Below are 19,424 nucleotides of genomic sequence, written 5' to 3' on the forward strand. Positions count from 1 at the left end.
AAGAGAAGCTTGGCCAATTAGTGACAGAATTTGGAAGTGTGTGAGAGAGAAGGAAGTTGAGAGTTAATGTGGGTAAGAGTAAGGTTATGAGATGTACGAGAAGGGAAGGTGGTGCAAGGTTGAAAGTCATGTTGAATGGAGAGTTACTTGAGGAGGTGGATCAGTTTAAGTACTTGGGGTCTGTTGTTGCAGCAAATGGTGGATTGGAAGCAGATGTACATCAGAGAGTGAATGAAGGTTGCAAAGTGTTGGGGGCAGTTAAGGGAGTAGTAAAAAATAGAGGGTTGGGCATGAATATAAAGAGAGTTCTATATGAGAAAGTGATTGTACCAACTGTGATGTATGGATCGGAGTTGTGGGGAATGAAAGTGATGGAGAGACAGAAATTGAATGTGTTTGAGATGAAGTGTCTAAGGAGTATGGCTGGTGTATCTCGAGTAGATAGGGTTAGGAACGAAGTGGTGAGAGTGAGAACGGGTGTAAGAAATGAGTTAGCAGCTAGAGTGGATATGAATATCTTGAGGTCGTTTGGCCATGTTGAGAGAATGGAAAATGGCTGTCTGCTAAAGAAGGTGATGAATGCAAAGGTTGATAGGAGAAGTACGAGAAGAAGGCCAAGGTTTGGGTGGATGGATGGAGTGAAGAAAGCTCTGGGTGATAGGAGGATAGATGTGAGAGAGCAATAGAGCGTGCTAGAAATAGGAATGAATGGCGAGCAATTGTGACACAGTTCCGGTAGGCCCTGCTGCTTCCTCCGGTGCCTTAGATGACCGCGGAGGTAGCAGCAGTAGGGGATTCAGCATTATGAAGCTTCATCTGTGGTGGATAATGTGGGAGGGTGGGCTGTGGCACCCTAGCAGCACCAGCTGAACTGGGTTGAGTTCCTTGTCGGGCTGGGAGGAACGTAGAGAGTAGAGGTTCCCTTTTTGTTTTTATTTCATTTGTTGATGTCGGCTACCCCCCAAAATTGGGGGAAGTGCCTTGGTATATGTAGGTATGTATGTAAAACAGTAAAGAAAAACAAACAAATAATAAAAAATTTTATCACCCAATACCTTCAAACTATTCAACCCTCACGTCATACCCCTACATATATAGATATTACCAATTAAAATTCTAAAAAAAATAATTCCTATTTAGATAAATTATCTTAGGTTAAATATACTAATCAACATTATATAAAATATTTGACATCCGGTATATTTAGTAAGTTAACAAATAAATTTGCACTTTACTTGACCAAAAAGCTCTCAAGATAAATAACATGAAAACAAAATATATTCAATTCTATATCACATTAATTATTCATAACTTCTAAATGTATACGGCCCAATAAAAATGAACTTTCCCATTTCGACCAGATGGCTTGATAAAATTGAAAAAATCACCGGCAAAGTCAACAACTGGAATAAGGCTAATAATGTAAGTAATAAGGAAGTTAATTAGGGTATTAAGAATAGATTGACTAAAATGAACAGTAAAACTTATGAATAACAGAAATTAAAAGATAAGTGGCAAGAAATTACAAAAAGAAGAATAAAATGGGGAAAAACCTTTAAGCCTTTGGGCCAACATTTCTTTCACTTGAAACATGTATGGTGCTTCCAGCTTTAGCAGCCACCTATATGTGAATTTTCTTTGTATATTTTTATAATGGTATCAATTGTTGAACAGCATATAGTCAAATCACCTGCTGGAAAATCAACTAAGGAGGCTCTAATGTTAATGCGTGTGTGTGTGTAAAATATTGACTGAAAAATCTGTGAGCAAAGAAAAAATAGCTCAATTTATCTAAATTTCCATAACCCTCTCTAAGAGACAAGACACTGGCTGTACTCACCGATATGGTCTTCGTCTTTCTTTGGTGAATACGTCCTCAAAATATTTCTGCCAACACTGAGCATGCATAGCATGACCACATGATGATGTGTGAACACCCCAATGTAGATCTGCTGGTAATATCAGAGGATCATGATTTTCCGGTTGTTCGATACGGAGAGCTCGATTTTGAGATAATACAGTAGATCTTTGAATAAGACCACCTAGAACCATAGGACGACCAGTTGGGCCCTCGCCTGAACCTACACTATCCTCTTGATGACAAAGGATACAGGTATACCTAGAACAAAAATTAAAAATCTATTACAATATAATAATTAAAAATTTAACACCCTTACTGTTATGTTCTTATTGTGTAATATACAAATATGAAATAGATATCCAAGAAATTTTAGGCAAGCAATAACTTGCAACAACACTTACGATATTTCTTTGGGCATCAGAAGTGTCTGACGAGGGCCAATTGCAATCATATCCTCAGGTAATTGTTCAGTGATATCCATAAGTGATGATTCAGGGATGTCTGGAATTTGTTCTACTGTTGATGGAGTCTCCTGTTCAATAAGAAAATATTTCAAGGTAAACTCTAATCTCCAATTCAAATATATGGACATTTCATCATTACTGCCATCTACAAGGTAAGCCTAGACCACTTCTTTGAATTATAGGTTTTGATTTACATAAATGACAATCTACTAATCACTGTGCAGAAAAAATAGCTTCAAGGCTTTAATGAAACGTTTGAATATAAAACAGCAAGAAAACAACTATAAAACATCCTGATGATATTTCTATCATTCCTGTTCTGCCTAATAACAAACAAAGATTTTAATGCTTAAAAAATAAAATCCAAACACCAAACAATTTTTCTTCCTTGCCTTCTAGTCTACATTAAAAACAACAACATAGGAAATACTTTACCTCAAACAGAGTTTCATTTGTTTTAATAAAGCTTTGTTGCATAGCAGCCATCTTTGCCATGATGCGAGCTTTTCTCTGTGCCACAAGATCTGCTTTTCGCTTCTTTTCTGCGGATGCATGAACAGCCACAGATGTTGATGCAGAAGCCAAGGCTGCTTCAGATAACTGAGGCTGTTTGGTGACTCCAGCAGAAAGATTTAAAACTGCATGGTATCTGAGGGTATGAATGGCAATAATTTAAGAAAAATAAACTTTGAACATAGAAGTTTAAAACTTTTACAGTTAAAATAAAAATAAATATGAAGTCACTCAGTACTTGCATGTTCTACAATCTCAGTGGAATGATGCCAATATCTAAAAAATTAATCTAAACTTTAAATTGCAAAAGACAACCAAAGTCATTCTAGAATGATATATTTTCCCCTTATTTACTGTCTAACTAGGAAATTCCATGCCACCCTTTTCCTGACTCAAATAACTACTTTTATGTGGAAATGGCTCTTTAGTTCCTTAAGGTTAGGGCCCACTCACTATTATTTTCTCTGTCACAGCTGGACCAGACCTAACCTGCAGGATTTTACCTTATAAGAAATAAGAAATACATACAGTATTATTATTTTCTCTTTTACTAACTAAACCTATTGGATCTTTCCTTATAAGAAACATGACATTAATAAGCTACTTACTTCCTGATGGTCCAAGACAAGAGATCTTTGTGGGTGTTTGTTCGATGATGACCGACAAGGTCCTCAAGGAGGGAGAGCAACTCAATCTTCTGAGCTCTTCTTGTGAAGTGAAAATAAGGGTCATTGTTCTGATGGTAGCGTTCCTCCTCATGTAGGGCATATCCAATGAGGTGTAGGACTTTTTGAAGCTGAGATTCACTAACACTTCTTGCTTTAGCTTCATTCATCCTATTAAAGAGAAATATTAATAATTACTTCTACTAAACTACAGATATGACTTGCAAAGAATATATTATAAAATGGCCTGAAAGTTAGTGAAGATTGGCAGCAAAAGCCGAAACTAAAATGATGCACAAAAACTCAATGACAGAAATCAGTGCACTTTGGACAAAAGATGTCACACAGAAAATTGACAACAGCAAAGGGTAAAACTTTAAAGCACTGCAAGCTGAACCCATCTACAGGGCATTTAATATTGGAAAAATGTAATAAGAAACTAAACCATTTCACATTCCATTAATGTTTAATTTTATTCTCAAAACTAATTATTTTATTACATGATTTTGGACTATTTACATTGATACAAAAAACATATTCACTTCATACTTTATCCCAAATTCAAGGATCAGGGGTCAACAAATTAAGGAAAAACTATATATTGATTAAAATGCTTGTGTAATAACTGTAAAAAAATGGCTTTTCATTTTTGCCAATCTACTATAAGGAAGCCAAAATTGCTTTTATCAAATGATATTACTGCAATTAACATACACAGTAAATTTCATTAAGACAGAACTCTTATAAACTATCTTTAATAATTAAGTATATTCCAAGCATTAATAACAATTGGTCTGTAAACTTGTGCATTTAATCCTCAAAAACTAAAAACCATCACTCAATTTAAAAGATCTCAAAAGAAAATTTTGAGAGTACTATAAGATATGAAGCCAACAACTCACCTTTTCAGAACCATTTTAATGGTATGAAGGAAAACATCACACTGCAAAACATTGACAATCATAGTGAAAGGAACTGTGAATGGAGGAGGAACTGGAGGTGGACAGCATTCCTCTTCACCCGCATTTTTCTTTCTCAAGCGCTGAGCCACCTATTCCAGGGGCAAAAAATTAAAAAAATGGTCAAAATTTTCACATTTCCTTGCCGTACTAAAATGATGAAAACAATGAAAATTAATGACACATCTAATAATAATCTTATATACGACTTCTTGCCATGTAACAGCACAGCATTGTACATAGAAATTATATTTTTCTATATCCAATCTAGAAAGAATGTGATTGAAAGGTATGACAGGCTATTTAAAATTTTAAGTAGTGTAATTACTATCTGTTTACCTTTAAAATTTTAAGTAGTGTAATTACTATCTGTTTACCATACCTCTGATTTGCTTTGTTCTTCACGAGTGTAATGATAGAAGAAGAGATTATAATGGGAATAGTATGAACTCCTCAGTTCAAATAATCCTTTTGTTGCACCTGCTGGTTTCTTGAAGTCTGCAACTTCATCAATGACCTGAAAATAAAAACCTTAACTTTAAAAGCTTCATTTAAAGCACTAGATTCAAGTATAGTATACTAAATGCCGAAGCATGACATGAAGCATAAAAAATATGTCATCTAAATTACACTACATATATATATATATATATATATATATATATATATATATATATATATATATATATATATTTTAACAGATTGCAACTCATGTTTTAGTATTTTGACTGGATGAACGCTAAAAATGTATCTCCTAGATTGATATCAAATATATAGTACACACATTATTGTATGTACAGGTTGCTTACTTATGTATATTTATGTTATTTTACAGAAGAATTCTGTGTAAGTTACCATTCACCAATGCCTAAACCATCATACTTATTGTAAGACCACTATCTTGATTATGCATAACAACAACATTGTAATTACAGGTATGCATGACAATACTGCTATTATTTGCTGTCATGTGCCCTTTGCAAATCATTCTGTTTACTTACTTTCTCCATGCCAGTTTCATGATTTGTCCCTTCTGGAAGTGCCTTATTTAGAACAGAATGAGGCATTGGTTCAATGGAAAGCAGCTGTATAATTTCCTTTTTAATTCTTTCTTCTTCGCTAATCTGACCAATACCAGGAGTGTACCGTTCGGACACCAAGGTCATAACTAATTGCAAATACTCCTCTACTAATACTACTGTTTGCCTCATGTTGTCCTCATCATTTCCCTGAAAAGATATAACCAATACAATCAGATATATAAAAAAAAATTGTCTTAAATAACATCTCAATTTACTGTATTATATTGAATACAAAATTCAATAAAATTTACAATAATGGGAAAATATTAACTAATATGGAATACAATAATGAAAGATGGTAGTGAGCGATAGACGAACTTTCAGCAAAAAACAAAATTGAAATAATACAACTTTCAAACAAAAACTAAAAACTATGCAGATACAATCCTAATGTAAGCTACACAAAATTTTTATACTGTATTTACAAACAGGCTAGAAACAACTCCGACTTACTCTTAGGTAATTAATTTCGTAATCTTCACGAGCCCAACTCATAAGATTGAAGCGGTTCAGCAAGTGAATAAGAAACTCGTTGGAGTCTATAAGTGTCGCTGCAATTTGCAACAGCATAACATCCCTGTCAAGCATTTCCTGACGACATCTCACATTGTGGTAAAAGTAGATCTGATTGATGAGAGAAAATCCATTTCTCCGCCACATTCCCGCATGAACCTGAAAGTAAAATCCTAAACCTGTAGAATATCTTCAGGTAATCTGGAAATCTCAAAAATAACATAGTTACAGAATACAGCATGACACTCAATAACACATACATTATTGAAAGTATATAAATAAAAATTCTGGAACCTCTTATTCCTAGTCTCTCGTAATTATGTTGAGGTTTGGTTTGAGGACTTGGCACTTGTATTAAAATATCAAATACCATAATTACAGTAAAATGTAATATATTTTTAATACAGGTACAAGCAAGCCTATAAATAACTGACACATCCTCCTCTATACAGTATGTTTTTTATATGATTAATAGACTATTTATAATGTAAAATAGTATGCAAATCTATCATGCTAAAGTGCTCACAAAAAAATATAAAGGAAAGAAAAATAAAACTACTCTACCCCTGTCACCTAACTTCCAAGTCTTTGGATGTCTTACCATTGGGACCACCTGCTGTGGTAGACCATCCAGTACAAACTGGACGGGTTGAAAAGAACATTCTTCTGCATTCTTTTTTGGACTCTATATCAATATCCATCTGTTTCTGGCACTTTTATTAGGCATGGCTATTTTAGAATACAGTATTTGAATTTTAACCTCTAAATTTCCTTTTGTAAAACCCTATTTACCACCTATCTTTCTAAAATCTTCAGTAAGATATCAGTATTCCTCACCATGATTTATTATTTAGGCAACCTTACTGATATGGTATTAGTAACCTATATTTTTTTCATCTAAACCTATTATTCATGGTAAAATTGCCCACATTCTTTCTGTGGTGTTCATGTTGCAGAGCAGGAAAAAGTTAAACAACACTACTGTGGGGTATAAGCATTTGCAACAATGGCCTATACCGTTTTCTTTGGAGCAATTTCATTACACAAAAAATTGAAAATAATTCATTGGTTTATAAAGAAATATTACAAATTTAGAAGTAATTTGTATTTTTCATAACAAACCAATAGCTACTTATAAGATTATCTTTCAGCAAAGTTGTAAGACTAGCCATAAGACTTTTAACTAGATAGAACTACTCTTCCACTAGTTAGCAGGGGGTAGGCAGGGTCGCCGACCAACAAGCTCACAGACACACCTGCGTTGTTTTGTCACTTTTTATTGCAGGCAGTACCTCTTGTTAGGAAAAATATAAATTTCTTTCAAATTTGTCATTTGTTCCAACACTAATACAAACTCTCGCTTTTTATAGGGATCGACTCACTCCTTAGGAAGGCGAAAGTCCGGACCAACTGGCTGGTCTTTAACCAGGGGTTTTTCCATACGTGCTCTACATGTAATAGGGAGAAACCCTGTTTGAATGTGAGATACTAGCAGCGTAATTAGTCTAGGTAATAAAATTTAAAAACTTGGGAATCTTAGAATCAACCATAAACGTTACCTAACCACACCTTGCCAGTGGGAATGGGGATGTAATAAGCGTATCTCTCTATACCAAGTTACACCTGGGAAATGGTTTTACCCGCAGAAAGTGAAGGCCAGCTTTGCAGAGTACTGTAGATGCTGTTACCCCCCAGGGGGAAGGTGAAAGAAAGAAAAGGCCATTCATTCTTTGTCATTCATCCCAGACTTTAACCATGGTTAGGCTTTGCCCTTCCCAATCTATTACTTGGCCATCAAGGACCTTGAGGTGTTATATACCATTTATTGTGTAGCCACCACAGAGACAATGGAGAACGTCTCCATGTTCCTGTGGGTCACGTCTTGCAGGAAGGGGATGTTGAAGGTCATTTGATGCTTTCACCCAGCCGCTGACAAGGCCCACGTCACAGAGTAGTTTCCATAAACGCTGGGAGCGTAGTCCTGCTCCTAAAATTGTGAGCTTTATGTCTCCTATATGAGGAGGAGGATCCAGATTCAATACTCGGTCCTTGACCTTATGAATCCAAGTCGTGATACAATGAATAAGGGTTTGTGTAAAAAAGAAAACTTGGTTTGTGTTAGGAAAAATACATGTTACATTCAAAATTATCAATTATATTCATTGTAAAATTTAGTTAGTAAGCCTCAAGCTCCCCAAAAGAAATGACTTAATCTGTTATTGTTTCTCTTACCAGCTAATTGCAACAATACCCTAAACACAGTAAGGAGTCAAGTAGAGGTTTAAAGAGTGCTGTGAGCAATGAGATCCGATACAAACAACACTTGATGGGCTTGGAGATGCTAGCTAGAATTGCAGTCAACACAGTAGAGGAGCCTAATTTGTACATGTCCTAAACCTGTGGGGCATGTAAAATACTGGACTAGAACAATGGGATTTAAAAGTGAAGAAAAAGGTGCTTGTTGATCCTATGTACAACTTTGACAAGTGAAACTTGAGGGGACGTGATATACAGCTATCAAGCTTGTGATCAGATGTTTTAGTTTTTAGTGTGGGGGATTCTTAGGATATTAGTGCAGTGGACACTTTAATGAAAGAAAACCCTATGGTTGAGTAGGTAGTCGAAGATTTTTGTCCAGACTCTACTCACTCACTGTGTGGATCTTGAACTGCAATGTAGTGGGTTCTCCATTAAGCTTGAAGTTTGCTTATGTCATAAGCTTGGAACTTTGTCTTGATACTGTATGCGATCTTTAGCCATCCCTTTTGAGTGTAGCACTGAGGATAAGAAGCCTTCTCTTATTACATTCGTAATTTTTTGTCTTTCTGACATAAAGGTGAGAATGTAGAGACAGGTCCGATGTGCCACCTTGTTTTATAATCCCTTTGATCTTAACTCAGGCTCATTCAAATTGCATTTAAATTCAGCCCAAATATATACTGTTATGTTGGTCTTTAATTGTATGTATGTGTATATATATATATATATATATATATATATATATATATATATATATATATATATATATATATATATATATATATATATATATGTAGATTAAATATATAGAGGATTGATTCCTAAGAGGTTCTGTATGGAGATATTTGTCTCTCCTTCTGGTTTTGTAGACCTGTATTTCCATATCAGTTTACCTTTTTTCCCTTCTTCAATTTTGTAATAAATGTATGTTATTGTTAATCCTCTTTCAATACGCTTCCTCAAGCGATATGTCCCCCGTTCCAGCCTGAAGTTTTTTTTTTCCTCCCTCCCTTGTGATGTTATTTCTTTTCCTCTACTAATGTTCAATTAGCTTTAAATAGAAAAAAAATATCTTACCTAGAAAGCCTACAGTTCCTCTTATTTAGGACTCCGTACATATCATTGCAGAGAGAGACGGGGAACCCAAAAAAAAATAATAGGGAAATTTGAGGCTCTAGCTGGGTCCCCTTGCCCCGAATAAAATCAACGGGTGGTGCCGTGCCCAGTTCTCTTGACTGTTTACCTTTTACCAAGATTTATGGATATTCCACTGTTTTATCTTTTTGTGTAGTGATCGTTGAAGTGTAGTTGGTATTCAGACACTAGGCAGTCTGCGTGCTACATCTGGCCACAGTCCGAAACCCCTACAGCGAATGTGTTCTTGGTGATACTTCTTTCAACTTTCCTTTCCTCTGGCTGAAGAAGTGCCGACAATCAGGGGCGAGCTCCTGTAGTTTCCTTGAGGTAGTACCACAAGTTCTTTCCTGGCATAGTAGCCATGGATCTGGATCATAGGACACTCTATGAAGGACTCCCAATCCAAAAAGCTCCAATCCAGGGTATGAGCTACCAGGAACGAAGTAGAGGATTACCTGGCCCATCACCCTGAGTGAGAGATGAAGGCGGCCCGAGGTACATCGAGTCTCTTGGCCAACATGAGAGGGAGACCTGTCCTCGAGGTCAGGTGAAGATTGAATGCTTGGAGTCCTGGGTCGTACGGGGCACTATCGGGGACCGAAAAAAGCGAATTATGCCCTGTGGAGGTGGTTTCCCTTCCGACTGAGGGCAGGTAAACTCAAAACTCCATATGAAGAGAGGTGATGCTCAAGTAGAGGTAAAGTTAATTCCTTTCAGTCTGAAGGCAAGGCTCAAGGAAGAGCGGAGGTCTTCCATGGCCGAGACCAAGAGCAGCATTCCTCTTGAAGGTAAACGAGGAATTCCACTAATTACTGAAATAGTGGCCTCGAGGGGAGAGATAACCCCTCCATGACCCTAACCATAAAAAACACTCCACTTGGCCAAAAAGGCCGAAGCCATATATTTTCACATATATCCTGGATCATCTTAGGTTTCTGAAGCACAACGGCGGGGAATGGCCAACTCTAATTCCCCTGGAGAAATCTCCTGACGGGGAGACCAACCGGTGAAGGAAGTCTTTCCCCAGGACCCGAAGAAAAAAAGAAATCAACTTCTGTTGCCGCTGTTGGCAATTCTTCCCACCAGCAGGAAGATTGCATCACAAAAAGATTTAAATGACGGTACCATTGACAAGTGGTACAACATAAGCTCCATCCCCTTTTTCTTTGATACATTTGAAGGGAACGTCAAATCTAGGGAAGGGAAACGAGGTCAACTCCTTGGATGAGATTCTCGTCTGTCAACCTCCTTCACATGCCTTCTCCAGCCCAGATCTCCACTGCTGGAGGAAGTGAGTCCCTAAGGCAGAGGCCAGGTAGCTGTACTCGGAGAAGCTGGGTAGGTCACCAGCCTACGGGTTGTTCAGCGTCAAAGATTTAGAGACCATAAGAAAAGATTTCTCTGCCCTCGAGAACACCACACTACACTGACACCAAAAACACAAACGTTCACACTGTAATGAAAGAGAATGTTTATATATACATATAAACTAAAGTAAGAAAAAACATAAGAAAATTCAAAGGCCAATAAAACAGGTGGAAGGAGAGAGAGACGAATGTCTACCCTCTCCGAGCCAAAAGAAAAAGTGGCGAAACGTCACAGGTAGTGTGTATGTGTGAGCAGGGGGGTCTACTACCACGGCTAGCCCCCGCAAACTAGTAGTAGGGTAGTTAAACCTTGCTTAAACGTCATATGGCTTGTCTTCAAGCTTTGTCGAAAGATAATCCCTATAAAGAGCAAGGGTTTATATTAGTGTTGGAACAAATTTAACGTTCTACTTCCCTTCCAAATTCATTATCACAATAATGAACCATTACAATCATAAACAACATTATATATAAAGATGTAAAGTGTATTATTAGTTTTTATAAAATTAATGATAGTCCTATATGAAAAAGCAAGGTCTATTTCATATATTAGTCCTACATGAGATAGTAAGGTCTATTTCATATAATGAATTTTACAACAGCTAAATTGACAATCCTATTAAATGAGTTCTAATTATATTTGCAAAATAAGATTAATTATTATTCATAATGTCTCATACTGTCTTTTAAGAGATGAATATTGATCTCCCACTTAATATAAAAACCCTACACAAGTCTAATAAACTGAAAGAGATAGTGTATACAATTTGAAAATAATGAATTTCTCACCTGTGCTATCATAACCTGTGTCCGAAGGACCGGTTCCATCAGCTCCTCAGGAGATGGTTTTCCTTTGACATGAAACTCTGGAGAGTTATAATTCAATCCGTATTTGTCTAAATGCAATGTCAACCCAGCTGCAATTCTTGAGAGGGGAAGGTGAATAGAAACTGGAGCAGATGACACATCATATTCAATGCAAGAAACAGAGTAGTCTAGAAGTTCCCGCACATATCGTCTCTTCATATCTTCTGTACATGTCTCTCCCAACTCCCTTAACAGTAACCTATAATGAAATATCAGTAAGATGAAGCATGATATTTATATATAATTATCTAATAACATGCATTTTCTTAATACAAAATTAACTACTAAATCAAATTCCCAATTTATATCAGCCAACATTCATAGTCTTTCACAAAACCTTGAAACGGAGACCTAAATATTTTAGCTATTTGACAATTTGGGGGCTAATGTATAGTTTTCACATATCACTGAAATTTCAAATATATAACCAGAGAGCTTTGGACCAATGTCAGTTTCAAATTTTTAATCACTACTTAACTTTCACCAAACACTAAGTGAACTTTATCTTTCCTTAAAAGGAAGGTTGGCAGACAAATTCTTTCCTTATGATTAACATTAATCTCACATCTTCATCATATACAGATCTCTTAATATTATGCAATTTGTCAATTACAGCACCAGATTTAATACATAATACAGTGCAGTACTTGGAAGTTACAAATATGGTATTTTTTCATTCATGACTTTTGCTGCTTCTATCTGTAAAGTTAGCCACATAACATAGCAGAAAATCCCAGCTTTTTTTAAACTAAAATAATTAAATGATAACATTTACCTTCAAATAAATATTGTCTACAACACATTCATATATTTTGATAAAGAGACAAATGAGCTAATTCAAGTTGCATTAAAAATAATCAAGAACTCTATCAATGGTACCACTCGTATGATGTACCATAAAGGGGCGTGTCCCTGGGTAATATCCAGACTTAATTTACTTTGGTTACCTCCCAAACATTCCACATACCTATAAGCTTTTATTAGGACAATTCTGTCTGATGCTGCCCAGTCGATTACGAGAGGGATAACAGCAGCTAGCTTGATATGGAGATTAAACGCAGACTCCCACTCTGGTTCGTATTCCATGTGTGTTCCAACCTGCCTGATCATTGGATCCATGCCCTGAAAATATCAAAAGAATATATTTCTACATATTTCCAGAGAATTGACCTCTCTTTTCAATTATTATTTCAGTATGGGCTACAAAACTAGAACAGGGTTATCTAACCCATCAAAAAAGAAAAAAATTCACCTAAAAACAAAAAATACTTTAGATCATCGGGTTATACAGAACTTCTAAGTCACAAGATGTATTGATACATGTAATCATGAAATAAGGAGTCACAAAAATCCTAGAACTACCACACTACAATAAATGAGAGGTTTCAGGAAATAAGCAGAGAGTTTCAAACACAGTATAGAAAGAAAAGGACTAAAAATTAACTGCAAAGTGTATGGTAGTCTAGCAGGATCTTAACGTAAAGGCTTGCCAAAATTATGAAGAATCTTGTCAGCAAGCATGACCTAACTGAGTGATGGTGCCAGAGATCAAAAGCAAGATCAGGGATACATACTGAATTTATAATTATTATTATTATTATTATTACTTGCTAAGCTACAACCCTAGTTGGAAAAGCACAATGCTATAAGCCCAGGGGCTCCAACAGGGAAAATAGCTCAGTGAGGAAAGGAAATAAGTAAAATAAAATATTTCTGGGAGAGTAACAATATTAAAATAAATATCTCCTTTATAAACTATAAAAACTTTAACAAAACAAGAGGAAGAAAAATAAGATAGAATAGTGTGCTTGAGTGTACCCTCAAGCAAGAGAACTCTAAACCAAGGCAGTGGAAGACCATGGTACAGAGGTTATGGCACTACCCAAGACTAGAGAACAATGGTTTGATTTTGGAGTGTCCTTCTCCTAGAAGAGCTGCTTACCATAGCTAAAGAGTCTCTTCTACCCTTACCAAGAGGAAAGTGGCCACTGAACAATTACAGTGCAGTAACCCCTTGAGTGAAGAAGAATTATTTGGTAATCAGTGTTGTCAGGTGTATGAGGAGAATATGTAAATAGGCCAGACTATTCAGTGAGTGTGTAGGCAAAGGGAAAATGAACCGTAACCAGAGAGAAGGATCCAATGTAGTACTGTCTGGCCAGTCAAAAGACCCCATAACTCTCTAGCAGTAGTATCTCAACGGGTGGCTGGTGCCTTGGCTAACCTACTACCTATACAAGATTTAACAAGATTTCAAATTTTTTCCCAACAATTCAAGAGAAGAGTTAAGTGATTAAGACCAAAATGGATACAAATACTCAAAACATAGCAGATAAAAGTATTAAAACATCTTAGGATAGACAGATCCTTAAAAACTTAAGGCATTCTCAATTTATAAATTTTATTTTGTGAAGTCGAAGGGACAGACCCAATCTGTTTCTAGAGTGATTTTGCCATCAAGAATGTCACCCGGAATTTCAAAAGAGAAGTGTAGTTAAAGAAACAGTTATTGAAAAGACCTTGGTGAGAATCTAACATTTGAGTTCTGTTAAGGTTTAATTTTATCCTCCTTAATTTTACCTATTTGCTAATTTCAGCCAAATTTGTTCCTTCAGCAAAGACAGACTTGCATTATTTGCATCATCATAAAAATTAGATGCAATGAAAAATGCAAAAAAAAAAAAAGAATAGAGCAATGAGTGTGAGTGTGATAGGCAAGAAAAATATGGCAAAAGAAAAATCCTCCTTATGTTCCAAGGTCATATATTCTCATCAATTATTTCACAACTTTAAGGTGATTAATATTCTAACCCATAAAGATTATGACAAATTCCCAATTTAACAGAAATGAAAGATACTAATTGTCAAAGCTGCACCATGTATGATTACATAAAAACCGATTACCCATATAAGCTCTTGAGCATAAATTAAACAATTCATTGTAAAATCCTTTTGAGACTCCTAAAATTAAGCAACTGGGAAATATAGAGCAAGATTAATCTGGGCTGTTTTAAAGACTAAGCAGGTATAAAAATCATAGGAAAAGAAAAGGTACAGCATCACTGTAGCAATACACAATCCACAATCACGATGCAAAGTACTTCATTGCTGTTCAAAGTATGGCACCAAAAGTGCGTGGTAAGCATTACACCTACTCAAGGGATTGAAACAGAAGAGTAAAATTTAGCCAAAGTTTAGATACCATCACAACCATACTACTTCTAAGACTATCTTTTACACATTATCAACAAAATACATACCTGCATCATACTCAAAAGGCGCAAAATCAAATTATATCCATGAAGAAAACCCCGTCGCAAGTCATCTGTCCATACTTCTGGCTTCACTCCAAGTAGATATTTGAGATCATACAGGATGTATTGGATACGACGGAAAGAGGAAGTGTTAGAGCTACGATGTTCAAGCGCCAACTTATCTGGAATAATTGTTGTGTTTACTGAAAAAACTAAGCAAAATACATATTACGTTTCTTCTGTTATTTTCCCATTACTGACAACCACATTTATAACCTACTATACTTCTAGCTTTAACCCACGACTTACATTTCCTGGATATACAGTATAAGCCCCTTCTTCTAAATACATCTTTCAGCCATTCATCAAGACTTATATTACAGACTTTTCCCAACCCTGTCATTTTCCGTCCTTTCCATGTGACAGCATCATCACCAAATACAATTACCCCTCATTTGCTCTTGGCTAACTATTTACCCATTCTAATTAAGGAGTGCAAATAATGACCTCTGGCTCAGAATTTTAGAAATTCAGACAATTGCTTTTTTGGCTGTGGTAACAGCTATGTTTTATGTTTCAAATAATTTTTTTGATGAAAAAAAAAATTTATAATTGTACTGAAAAGTACTGTTTTTTATACTGTATATTTACTCAAGAAGGTTGGGTCCAGTAAGCAACCCTTTTCTGACATGGTTACCTATTTACTTACTGTTACTTCAAAAAGTCTAGCAATAGCTATTTAGTTTAGTATCCTACATAACTCAACCATTTTCTATGATTTTAGGAAGTAGTAGTCATCAGTTTCATTTTTCTACTACAGTATACAGTATTCGTAATATAAAAGTTTTTTACACATCTCTCCCAGGTATGTTCAGCTTATTTATTCTTTTTTTTTGTCTGCTCTACACTATATAAAGTATTTAAAAAAAAAAAATTTAATTATGCTGAAAGATGCATACAATAACTAAATAGCCCAAAAGTGTAACAACTGCCTAGAAAAAAAGACAATATATTATGTTAATCTCGGCCAAAACAAGTGTATTTCTTTTTGCTAGAATCTTTAGTGGTTTTTAGGTTAAGTTCATTGGATAGATTGTAGGTATACAGGAGTAGAGAGAAGTCAATATGAAAGAGAAAGAAAGTAATGAAAGTTAGAAGGTTAAAGGTGGGAAGTAATATGCAGCAGTACAGCAGGGAAAACGGAATTTAGAGGGTGACTATTTTGCAATGTATAAGTGGAAGAGGGAAAGGTTTTGAAGGAATAAGAGAGGTGAAAAATGTTATTTTTATTAATAAAATAAATTTTTGAATATACTTACCCGATAATCATGTAGCTGTCAACTCCGTTGCCCGACAGAATTCTATGGAGGGATACGCCAGCTATCACAATACTAGAAGGGGGTGTACTTACCAGCGCCACCTGTGGCCAGGTACTCAATCATTTGTTGTTGACACCTCCTCAATTATTCCTCGGTCCACTGGTTCTCTCTGGGGAGGAAAGGGAGGGTCGATTAAATCATGATTATCGGGTAAGTATATTCAAAAATTTATTTTATTAATAAAAATAACATTTTTCAATATTAAACTTACCCGATAATCATGTAGCTGATTCACACCCAGGGAGGTGGGTGAAAACCAGTGTACAAGATTAAAGGATAGCTAAGTATCCCATATTTCATATAACAGTTATCTCAAATAACAATGAAATAATAAGTACCTGGTAAGGAAGTCGAATAGAACCGTTACTCTGCCTCTTTATTTAAAGTTCGTCTTCCTTACTGAGCGCAGCGTTCCTCTTGGAGGCTGAATCAACCCAAAGGTGCCAAAGTACACGGGGTTGCAACCCCTACTAAAGGACCTCTACCAAACCTTTAACCCAGGCGCTTCTCAAGAATGAATAGACCACCCGCCAAATCCAAGGATGCGGAAGGCTTCTTAGCCTACCGTAACAACCATAAAAAACAACAATAAAAGTATTCAAGAGAAAGGTTAAAAAAGGTTATGGGATTAAGGGAATGTAGTGGCTGAGCCCTCACCTACTACTGCACTCGCTGCTACGAATGGTCCCAGGGTGTAGCAGTTCTCGTAAAGAGACTGGACATCTTTCAGATAAAATGATGCAAACACTGACTTGCTCCTCCAATAGGTTGCATCCATTATGCTCTGCAGAGAACGGTTTTTATTAAAAGCCAACGAAGTAGCTACAGCTCTTACTTCGTGGGTCCTTACCTTCAGCAATGCAAGGTCTTCCTCCTTTAAGTGAGAATGTGCTTCTCTGATCAGAAGCCTTATATAGTACGAAAGCCCATTCTTGGACATGGGTCTCGAGGGTTTCTTGATGGCACACCATAAGGCTTCTGACTGTCCTCGAATAGGTTTAGACCTCTTCAGATAATATTTGAGAGCTCTGACAGGGCAAAGAACTCTCTCTAGTTCGTTACCTACCATGTTGGAGAGGCTAGGTATTTCGAACGATCTAGGCCAAGGACGTGAAGGAAGCTCGTTCTTTGCTAGGAATCCAAGCTGAAAAGAACATGTTGCAGATTCGGTTGTGAAACCAATGTTCTTGCTGAAGGCATGAACCTCACTGACTCTCTTAGCTGTTGCAAGGCAAACGAGAAAAGCAGTCTTGAGGGTAAGATCCTTGAAGGAAGCTGACTGGAGAGGTTCGAACCTAGATGTCATAAGGAACCTTAAGACTACGTCTAGATTCCAGCCTGGAGTGGAAAGACGACGTTCTTTAGACGTCTCAAAAGACTTGAGAATGTCTTGAAGGTCCTTGTTGGAAGACAGGTCCAAACCCCTGTGGCGGAGAACTGAGGCCAACATGCTCCTATATCCTTTAATCGTAGGTGTTGAAAGGGATCTCTCATTCCTAAGATGTAGAAGGAAGTCAGCTATTTGGATCACAGAGGTATTGGTAGAGGATATTGAATTGGCTCTACACCAGCTTCGGAAGACCTCCCACTTAGACTGGTAGACTCTACGAGTGGAAACTCTTCTAGCTCTGGCAATCGCACTGGCTGCCTCCTTCGAAAAGCCTCTAGCTCTAGCGAATCTTTCGACAGTCTGAAGGCAGTCAGCCGAAGAGCGTGGAGGTTTGGATGCAACCTGTCTACGTGTGGTTGACGTAGAAGGTCCACTCTTAGAGGTAGAGTCCTGGGGAAGTCGACTAGCCATTGAAGTACCTCTGTGTACCATTCTCTTGCAGGCCAAAGGGGAGCAACCAGCGTCAGCCGTGTCCCTTCGTGCGAGACGAATTTCTGCAGAACTTTGTTTATTATCTTGAACGGAGGGAATGCGTACAGGTCGAGATGGGACCAGTTCAGAAGAAAAGCATCCACATGAACCGCTGCAGGGTCTGGAACAGGGGAACAATAAAGCGGAAGTCTCTTGGTAATGGAGGTGGCAAACAGATCTATGGTAGGTTGACCCCACAAGGTCCAAAGTCTGTTGCACACACTCTTGTGGAGGGTCCATTCCGTGGGAATGACCTGATTCCTTCTGCTGAGGCGATCCGCTGAAACATTCATATCGCCCTGGATGAACCTCGTGACCAGAGTGAGGTTTAGACCTCTTGACCAAATGAGGAGGTCCCTTGCGATCTCGTAAAGGCTCCTCGAATGGGTCCCTCCTTGCTTGGAGATGTAAGCCAAGGCTGTGGTGTTGTCTGAATTCACCTCCACCACTTTGCCTAGCAGGAGGGACTTGAAGTTCAACAGGGCTAGATGAACTGCTAACAGTTCCTTGCAGTTGATGTGGAGTAATCCTTGTTCCTTGTTCCATACTCCTGAGCATTCCCGTCCGTCCAAGGTCGCACCCCAGCCCGAGTCCGATGCATCTGAGAAGAGATGAAGATTGGGGGTCTGGATGGCCAATGATAGACCCTCCTTGAGAAGGAGATTGTGCTTCCACCACAGGAGAGTGGTCTTCATCTCTTGGTTGATAGGGATAGAGACTGCTTCTAGAGTCGAGCCCTTGTCCCAATGAGCAGCAAGATGGAATTGAAGAGGGCGGAGGTGGAGTCTTCCTAGCTCGACAAACAGGGCCAGTGATGAGAGGGTCCCTGTGAGACTCATCCACTGTCTCACTGAGCAATTGCTCCTCTTCAGCATGCTCATGATGCACTCTAGGGCTTGGTTTATCCTGGGGGCCGATGGAAAAGCCCGAAAATCCTGACTCTGAATCTCCATTCCCAGGTACACAATGGATTGGGAGGGAATGAGTTGAGATTTCTCTATATTGACTAATAGACCTAGGTCTCTGATTAAGTCTAAAGTCCAATTGAGGTTCTCCAGACAACGACGACTCGTGGAGGCTCTCAACAGCCAGTCGTCTAGGTAGAGGGAGGCTCTGATGTTCGATAAGTGTAGGAATTTCGCTACATTCCTCATCAGATGAGTAAAGACCATAGGAGCTGTGCTTAGGCCAAAACACAGGGCTTGGAACTGATAGACAACCTTTCCGAAAACGAATCTCAGGA

At 37.4% G+C, this 19,424-nt stretch overlaps 1 protein-coding gene across 4 annotated transcripts in view; it reads right to left on the reverse strand.

Moving 5' to 3' along the window:
* Window positions 1–19,424, reverse strand: part of Ubr1 (Ubr1 ubiquitin ligase) — a 138,655-nt gene that overhangs the window by 73,589 nt on the left and 45,642 nt on the right. For all 4 annotated transcript variants that reach the window (XM_068387422.1, XM_068387396.1, XM_068387405.1 and 1 more), the window contains exons 11-21: window positions 14,948–15,123; window positions 12,655–12,809; window positions 11,610–11,886; window positions 5,998–6,216; window positions 5,464–5,691; window positions 4,845–4,979; window positions 4,406–4,554; window positions 3,447–3,674; window positions 2,761–2,974; window positions 2,263–2,393; window positions 1,841–2,119 (exon numbers count right to left, since the gene is read on the reverse strand). In XM_068387422.1, the coding sequence (XP_068243523.1) occupies window positions 1,841–2,119; window positions 2,263–2,393; window positions 2,761–2,974; window positions 3,447–3,674; window positions 4,406–4,554; window positions 4,845–4,979; window positions 5,464–5,691; window positions 5,998–6,216; window positions 11,610–11,886; window positions 12,655–12,809; window positions 14,948–15,123 (2,191 nt within the window). The remainder of the gene's footprint in view (window positions 1–1,840; window positions 2,120–2,262; window positions 2,394–2,760; window positions 2,975–3,446; window positions 3,675–4,405; window positions 4,555–4,844; window positions 4,980–5,463; window positions 5,692–5,997; window positions 6,217–11,609; window positions 11,887–12,654; window positions 12,810–14,947; window positions 15,124–19,424) is intronic.

Source organism: Palaemon carinicauda, chromosome 1, assembly GCF_036898095.1.
Source record: "Palaemon carinicauda isolate YSFRI2023 chromosome 1, ASM3689809v2, whole genome shotgun sequence".
Classification (NCBI taxonomy): Eukaryota; Metazoa; Arthropoda; class Malacostraca; order Decapoda; family Palaemonidae; genus Palaemon; species Palaemon carinicauda.